The sequence below is a fragment of the Frankliniella occidentalis genome, unplaced genomic scaffold, assembly GCF_000697945.3.
Source record: "Frankliniella occidentalis isolate FOCC.00 unplaced genomic scaffold, Focc_3.1 Scaffold550, whole genome shotgun sequence".
Lineage (NCBI taxonomy): Eukaryota > Metazoa > Arthropoda > Insecta > Thysanoptera > Thripidae > Frankliniella > Frankliniella occidentalis.
Window position 1 is genome coordinate 44,879 of NW_026267666.1, and position 8,694 is coordinate 53,572.

At 58.6% G+C, this 8,694-nt stretch overlaps 1 protein-coding gene across 1 annotated transcript in view; it reads left to right on the plus strand.

Annotated features, from left to right (window-relative positions):
* Window positions 1–4,628: 4,628 nt before the first annotated feature.
* Window positions 4,629–8,694, plus strand: part of LOC113205320 (zinc finger CCCH domain-containing protein 7B-like) — a 17,397-nt gene continuing 13,331 nt past the window's right edge. The window contains exons 1-7 of the mRNA XM_052275248.1: window positions 4,629–4,789; window positions 4,885–5,078; window positions 5,491–5,802; window positions 6,274–6,406; window positions 6,675–6,827; window positions 7,152–7,214; window positions 7,754–8,113. Coding sequence (XP_052131208.1) covers window positions 5,509–5,802; window positions 6,274–6,406; window positions 6,675–6,827; window positions 7,152–7,214; window positions 7,754–8,113 — 1,003 coding nt within the window. The 5' untranslated portion in view covers window positions 4,629–4,789; window positions 4,885–5,078; window positions 5,491–5,508. The remainder of the gene's footprint in view (window positions 4,790–4,884; window positions 5,079–5,490; window positions 5,803–6,273; window positions 6,407–6,674; window positions 6,828–7,151; window positions 7,215–7,753; window positions 8,114–8,694) is intronic.

Consider the following 8,694-nt stretch of genomic DNA (forward strand, 5'->3'; position numbering starts at 1 on the left):
AGTGAGTGAGTGAGTGAGTGAGTGAGTGAGTGAGTGAGGAAGGGGGGGAGGGAGGGGGTGAGGTGAGGGAGCTTGCTCGCGTGCAAGCGACATGTGAGTCGTGAGCTCGAGCGTGAGGTCGATGAGGGCGCCGCGGCGTACACCGGTGGGCGCGTCGCCACCGCCGCCGCGCCGCGGTCGAGTCGTGGAAGAGTGAAACGGCACACGAGAGACTCCCCCGTCGGGCGGTGGGAGGTGGTACTCTGCCGTAAACTAGCACCGGCCTGAAGCGACGGAAAAATAACCGTGTTCGAACTATTTACATGGAACGTATTAAAAAGTAAGATCATATAATGAGATGGATACATCCCGCCTGCTTCCGTATTCGCGAGCGACCAAATACTTAATTATTATAAATAGTTAAGTAAATGATTTTTTTATCGGAGCACTTGCTCAACACGGCTGCTTATTGCCGTGTCCGGGTGCGTGTTGAAGCCCCGCGCTATGGGTTTTCCGTTGCGACGGAGACGAAGAGACACTCGAAGACAGACCGGGCAGCAGACAGAGCTGATGCTGCACAGGTAAGAAGAAACGCCCTTCATAATCGCACGCTGTGAGCTGTTAGTTGAGCTGTAGTGTCAGCCCCGCTATACCCTGCAGTTGGTGCATGCCAGCTTGTCCCACAACTTGTTCTTGACACTCTATGGGTATTTCACTAGAAATTATGCAAGTTTACACCCCACAAAAAAAGTAGAAATAAGGAAAATCAAGGAAATTTTAATAACAAATCATTATTTAAGAGAATATAATCGAAAAATTGGACATGAAGCCACAGAAAAATAAGAGAAAATCAGAAAAATCGGTGTACGCTTGCATTGATGGTGAAGGACCCCTGGTGGACACCAGCAGTGTCACGCACTTGGGGAGGTGTCACTCTGCGGCCCTGGTCGCGACCCGGAGCCTCCCAGGAGGGGGCGGCCTGCAGCGCCACCCTGCTGGCACGCACTAGAGGGGGGAGGGTCACCCCCACCTCAGGGACCCCCGGCGGGGGAAGCAGAGCGCCTGGGGGGCCACGCGGGGGCCCGCAGAAGAGCAGCGGCCACTGCAGAGTGTTGCTGCCAACGACTGGCTGCCAAACGGGCTGCCAACGGGCGTCACGCTCCCGACACCCCAGGGGCGGCCAGGGCCGGCCCAGGGCTGCCAACCCCGCCCGCTGCCAACCACGGCGTCGCCCCCGCCCCCGTCCCGGCCCGGGCCGCCGTCAAGCGCCAGGTAATTGTGACAGCCGATAGACGGGATGGCGTGACGTGACGTGACTATAGTGACGGCCGTGATCGACTGGATAGGGCTCAAAGGGCGGGCAGGGCGCTTCCCCCAGGGCCCCCGAGGACCCCGACGAGCCCCCCGGGCCGTCAGTTAGCAAGTCAAAGCCGTCCCGTAACGGTGGGCGTCTGCTCCCGCCGCACCCCACAAGCTCCCCGTCGCTGTCCTCGTCCTATCGGTCCGCCTGCAGCTAGCCAACACGGCCGCCGCCATGGGGGCCGTCCTCTGTGTAGGTCTGCGTCGTGGGCCCCGGGTCCAGGCCGGCGCACCACGCGTGGCCGACTTTGTTTGAACTTTTATACGGAGCATTTTCAGTGTTTGATAAGAGCCCTTTGCCGTGGGTGGCCTGCCGACAGGCCCAATTCCAAATGCAATTCAAATTTAGAATAGTTGAAGTACTTACTTTATAGTGATTGGTAGCTGTGCATTTCTCGGTGACTAGCGTCCTCCCGTGGACTTCAATCGTACGGCATGACTCATAACACGACCTCACACTGCAGTGCATTCGGATCGGACCGTGCAACGAGTCTGCAACCGCCCTCCCCGAACTAAAAAATATAATTAAAAAGTTTTTATGATATTCTCACCCTCCTTTTTTTTAGTAAGAATAGTTTTGGTCAATATCTTGCTCGGCTGATAAGTGCTCGATGGTCCCCTTGTTTTGTAGGAGACAGCCACGCTCCCCAGCAGCCCCTCCCTCCTGAGGGCCCGGGCGCCCCCCTTCGCCAGCACCAACGTAAGGCCAAAGTTGTACACTTTGTTTGTTTTTCTGTCTAGAAAAAAGTCGCATTTTTGTTTTACTTTCGAAATTAACCTGTTGGGTTTCATTGGCTTTTTCGAATTCTGCATCTTTCCCAGCAGGGTGCGGAGGCGGTCCTCTCCTTGCCGTGCTTTCTTAGTGTTAGTAGTAGAAGTACTGTAGTTGTAGTAGTACTAGTGCGACTTGTAAATGCACCGTAACACTTTACTGGATGTCACGGAGAATTACACCTCACAGTGTTGCGGGTTCGTCTCCTCACTCCTCACAAGAGCGTTGTAGTGTGCAAAACCCGCAACCCACCGGTATACACGTTAAATACGGATTTTGAACAAATTAATCGCCGCTGTATTTTCACAAAATCGAATCTCACGGCGTAAGTGCGAAGTGCGTGTAGGGCAAGGCAGGGTGCTCGCAGGGGCGGGACGCCGTGACGGTAGGCAACCTGACTGCGCGTCTGTGCGCACGGCTCTCCCCGCCCGCCGTGGCCCGGTCCCGGTTGTGCACCAGCAGTGGTGACTGGTGACAACTAAGGGTGCTTCTCCGTTGTCTACTCTGCACCGGGCGCCGTGGGGATTCGGCTCCATAATTTTTGTTGTAGATCTCCCCCCCCCCTCCGCCCCTCTGCCGTCTCTCATATATGCTTTTTCCCGACTGCACTGCTCGAAATATTTCACGAGCGGTAGCGGGCTGGTTTTGTTATACGGCACCGTGCGCGCATAGCGCTCGCTATGTCAGTAGTCCTCGTCGTCTTGCCTTTATACTGAGGGCGCGACATCCTTCGCCCCCCCCCCCTTCTCCCTCTTTCGCTGTCTTCTCTGTCTCTGTCTATCTCTCTGTCTACCTCTCTGTCTACCTCTCTGTCTCTCTCCCTCTCTCTCTCCCTCCCTCCCTCCCTCTCTCTCCCTCTCTCTCTCTCTCTCTCTCTCTCTCTCTCTCTCTCTCTGTCTCTCTGTCTCTCTAGGTCTCTCTCTCTCTCTCTCTCTTTCTCTCTCTCTCACCCTCTCTCTCTCCGGCGACGCCCCGCGTGCAGGCGCCAGGCGCCTCGGGCGAGTGACGTTGGGGTCGTGCTCCGGGCCCCGCGGTGGGAGTGAGGGGCGCTCCTCACGCCACCGTCACGCCATCGTCACGCCATGCTCTTTGCTTTCTGCGCGCCTGCTCGCGCGCTGGGGCTGGGGATTGCTGGACTTTCTATTTTTCGAGCGATAAAGTTTTCCCTCTGCGCCGCACTTTGCTGCTTGCTCGTTGTGTAGGAAGCTCTGCCACTCGTGTCGCTACTCGGTACTGAAGTCCCACGCCCCGCCCGTCACGCAAATAGTTAGTAAACCCGCCCGCGCGTACACTGTAAGAAACCAACCCAACGTACAAACATTTCTGCTCGAAGATTGCCGTTAGGTTTTGTCGTCATCATTGTGTAGGGCCAGAGGTTGCCTACCCTGCCCCCTCCCCCTTCACTCCCACGTTTCCACGGAATAGAATGGATGGGCGCCGTGCAATCCATTTCTCCGGTATTATTCGGAGAGACGGCAGGCGAGCTTGGTGGGGGGGGGGGGGGGCATCAACACCTCGAGCCCGCCCAGCACCGCGTATCGAGAAATCGACTCGAGGGAGGAAGTCGATCCGACTCCATTCCTACCTCACGCATGTTTAGTTTCCTTCCCCTTTCTCCCTTTCTTACTCGCGTGTGATTTGGTCTACTTTTCGGCAGCGCAAAGTTTTGTCGCCAGCATGCGGGCGTGCAAGCGGGAAAATAAAAAAGTCGGCGCCGCGTTTAATGACCGCGGAAGCAGCCGTGGAGGTTATGTCCTCACAATTTCCTGCAAGCGAGGGAGCGGCGTGGCTGCCGTGAGGGCCTTAAAGCCTCTGGTGGCAGTTGTCACGGGGGCCGGGGGGCATGCCGTGGGGGTGGTTAGTGCGTGAGCTGAATGGCGGGGCGGGGCGCCCTGTCAGGGGCGTGTCAGCACCTCGCGGCCCTGCCTGCTCCACGGCCAGGAAGCTCGTTAAGGCGCGGGTGAGGTCGTTGCAGCGGCGCGGCGGTGCCGCCGTCCCCAGTAGCAGCACCCCGCCGACTATGCGGCAAAGCGGACCGCCACCCGGCACGCTATGGAGCGGGGCGGAGCGGGGCGGAGCGGGGCGGGGCGGGGCGGGGAAGCACCCCGACAACAGCGCCCTGCAACCGCACTGGTGTCTCAACCACCCCCTCACTTCCGGATAATAATATAGCTTTTCAAAACGCGGGCAGCTCCACGTGCACGCAGAACAAGTAGTAGAACCCAGTTAGCTTAGCTTAGCCGCTGTCAGCTGCCCGCTGCACTTCTGCACGCACCCCGTGCGAGCGCCAGGCTGACTGGTGCCCGTGTTGCAGGCGGCCGCGGCGGCCTCGCCACCCGCTGGAGCAGCGCCATGCGGCTCGGAGCAGCAGGCCTCGCGCTAGCCGCGGGGCGAGCTGGTCGGGCGCGGGGGCGGTCAAGGCGACCCGCTGGGCGCAGCGCGGGCGCGTGGGCGCGGCGGGCGCGGCGGCGCAGCAGGCGGCGGCGGCGGCGCGCGCCATGGCCGACAGCCCCGCGGGGGGCGGCCCCGGGGGCGGCGGGCTGCTCGTGCCCGACGCGGGCCCCGGCGGCCAGGACGCGCCCGTCCAGGACGACGTGAAGATCACGGACCAGGCCAGGTCCATCCTCAAGATCAGCAGGGACACGGAGTTCCTGCACAGCTTCCTGCGCGTGGACCATGGTGAGACAGAAACAGAACCATTGATGCAAGCTTGCATTTGCCCCTTATTGGCCGTGACCCGCATGTTACACCTTGACCTTCCTCCCGTACCGCAGGCGACAGTGACTCGGAGGCCGGCGATGGCCCGCGGGGCCCGGGGCCCGGTCCGGGCCCGCCAGGGCACAAGGGCGGCGACGAGCGCCCGGAGGCGGAGGGTGGCGGCGTCCCCGGAGGCCGCGGCCAGGCCGTCGACCGGGCGAACCACGACGAGCCACCCTCCCGCCGCCACCACAAGGCCACATTCAAGGAGGTGAGTAAAGTGCAACAAACGTGTACAACCGTTATACGTTTCACGGAGTGTATTACGCAACTCGGAGTTGTATACGCACGACGTGTGATTCATAGCTGTTAACCCAATCATGGATAAGACTCCGTTATTTCACTGACTCATCACGGAGCTGTAGAACAGCATGTCCCGGAGGCGAGGCGCGGCGGGGCGCGGCCGGGCCGGGCCGTACAATAGGAACCGAACTGTTTCACACGGCCCGTGTCAGCGGCGCATAACCGCGGCTGGCGCGGCCCGCCCCCCTCGCCGCAGTCGATCGGCGATCGCGGTCGGCAAAACGGTGCGGCGTGGTCCTTCGAGAGACCCGTGGGCGTAGGAGGGCGGGGGGCGCCGATCTCCCTTCTGACGCCGAGCTCCTCTCTCTTCCCTGCCGCAGGTCGTCAAGGACCTGGAGATGTACGGCGGGCTGGGCGCGCTGGGCGCGCTGGCGGCGGCGGGCCGCAAGGGCGCCAAGGGCCGGCGCGGCAAGGTGATCCGCGGCGAGGAGGTGTACACGGACAAGGACCGGGCGGCCGCCGTGCAGATGGGCCACCGCGACATCAAGCAGAGCCTGCGCATGAAGCGCCACCAGGAGCGCGTGCACGCGCTGCAGCTGCCCGAGGAGGCGGACGGCAGCACCCTGCTCGCCCTGGGCCAGTACGAGCTGCGCCAGGGCAACACCGACATCGCCATCGCCTTCGTCAACAAGGTCAACGACATCCGCGAGAAAAGAACAAAACTTTCTGCGAACGCTGCCCGTGTTTTTTCATTCGTTGTAACCCCTTTTTAACCACGCACTGCGCCACCAACACAGCGGGTCGTGTCATGAGTGCATGTGACGACCTAACCTAACGTAACCTTAACCTTACCTAGCCTCAACTTACCTTACACCTCTTTACCTTATCCGACCTTTCCTTTTACCTTACCGTACCTCGGGGGTCGCCCAGAAAGTATGTCCGTCTTTCTCAGATTCATTGCGGGTAAATTGCGCGAGCTCGGCGCCTGTGAGAATCGGGTTAGGCCAGCCCGCAGTGCGCGCATGCTTGGTGTTGCCTACCTACCAGGCGTCATGAGAGCGTGCAGGCAGACGCTTGGCAGGCTCGTACCGGCAAATGACGGACGTACTTTCTGGATGATCACTTATCTTTATAATATCTGTTTTTCTTACCTTACCTTACAGGCGCTGCAGCTCTGCCCGGAGGACAAGACGGCCCTGGTGGCGCGCAGCAAGTGCTACCTGCTGCTGGGACAGCCGCGACTCGCGCTTCAGGACGCGGAGAACGCCCTGGGCCCGGACCGCAGCAACGTGCGAGGTGGGTCTGCCCCCGTTGGTCGGCGCCCACCATACCATCTTGATATTCAGGGCCATGTCCCATTACCGACGTTGACTTAATTGAGCCGACGTTGACTTAATTGAGCCATCGATAAAGAAAATGATATTCGGCTTCCATTTTGTAACGATCGATATTGCGATGTAATGTCGATATCTTACGATATTATTGATGTTCGATGTATCGAACCGGTGTTCAATACTGGATAGAGTTTACCCTGCTTCTGCCTGACGCCGTGCCTCTCCCGCAGCCATCTTCCAGAAGGCCGAGGCGCTGTACCACATGGGCGACTTCGAGCACAGCCTCATGTACTACCACCGTGGGCTGCGCCTTAGACCCGAGCTGGCCGTGTTCCGGCTGGGCGTGCAGAAGGCGCAGGAAGCCATCGAGAACACCATCGGAAGTGAGTCTTCTAGAGGACAACCTCTGTTGTTGTTTATTTTCGCTTTTCGATCCGGAATGTCAGCCCCTGTGCTTTTTTGGGGGGTTAGAGAGGATTTCGCATTTTTTTGAGGCGTTTTGTGGGCACCTTTCCCAGATCCTCGCGGATTGGGTAAAGGTAAAAGATGTGTAAATTAAAAAAATTACCAGAGGCTTTGAAATGAGACGCCACACAATTTGAATATCATTTTTCGATACCAGCGGTGTCGTGTGTGTGTGCGCGCGCCCTAAAGCTTACAGTTTACTTCTCATTGCTTCTTCTTCCCTAACCAGAACTTTCTTTCAGCGGGCATCGAGGAAAGTTGCAAAATAATGGAGGCAATGGAGCAAGCCAGATCTGGCCGGTCAGGTACTCTGTTCAGAAACACACGCATGATTTGACGAGGCACTTCATTCTAAAACAGCAGTTACCTTTGCATCAACACACACGAAATATGACGACTAAAGTAGAAAAATAACTACGGATGACATTTTAAAAAGCAACACACAGCATGGTTTAAACGATTCTACATCAAACACTAAAGAATTGTAAAAACATCAAAGATTGCATTTTACTTAAACAAGGTATCAAACGATATTACTTTCAAAGTTCGTCGCATGCCAGTTTTAAATACGAAATCTCGACAGACTTCATTCTTCATTTCATACTTTGTCACCTACCACAAATCCACGATATGTTTAATAAGTGTCACTTTACACCCGGCATGGTACACAAATTTGCTCTACCTTATCCTCACATTTATATCTTCTCGGAATGCTCAAGTTTTTCTCCTGGTCGTCGGTCGAAAACGTCACCAAAGTTACGAACAATTCACTTGTTTGTATCTTTGTGGTGGTGCGAGGCCCACCCCGGAGCTGCATGACACTAACACGCAGTCTTTCCTGCAGGAGGCAAGGGCTCGATGAAGACGCACCCGGTGTCGCCGAGCACCGGACGCCGCAGCTCGGCGCCCAGCCCCAAGCCCCGGGGCCACACTCCGTCCCCGGTGCCGGGGCTGCTGCCCGGGTCCTCGCCCACGCCCTCGCCCGCGCCCTCGCCCAGCCCCGGGCCGCCCTCGCCCACGGCCACGCTACCCGCCGCGCTGCCGCTGGCGCCAAATTCGGCGCGCAGCCGCTCGAGCAGGAGCTACACCAGCACGACCAGCCCGCCAGCCTCTAGCCGCGACGAGGAGGAGCTGTCCGCGCGCCGCCTGCTGGGCGAGCTGTGCGTGGACAAGCTGTACCTGGAGCAGCTGCTCAAGCACCCGGGTGAGTACGAGCACGGCGTCTGCTGCTGGGCGAGCTGTGCGTCCTGGAGCCAAGAGACTACAGAGAGGGGACAGGAAGCTCTCTGCCCCGCCGCTGCCGCCTTGCCGCACGTTGCGACATCTAGCCGCCTCAATATTTATCGCATAGACCCCGCATTGGTCTAGAATTGTAGGGGAGGGTCTACCGATGGCCGTGGTACCAAAAGTTGCGTCAAAAGTCTAGCCAGATTTGAACGGCGAGCGCTGGAGTCTGCAGAGCGCCCCGGGAGCCAGGCGCCGCGCCGATCAGCCAACGCCTTCCAGCACGGCAGACGGCGTTCTGCTACGCCACGCCACCTCAGCGCGAGTCCAGACTTGTGTAGACCAGAGCTATACAAAGTACTAATACGCAGGTTAGTTCTTAGACACAGAGAGTTCATCTCAGAACATGTTTATAAAGTGCGGAAATGCGCGCTGAGGTGGCGTGGCGTAGCGGAACGCCGTCTGTCGTGCTAGAAGGCGTTGGCTGATCGGCGCGGCGCCTGGCTCCCGGGGCGCTCTGCGGACTCCAGCGCTCGCCGTTCAAATCTGGCTAGACTTTTG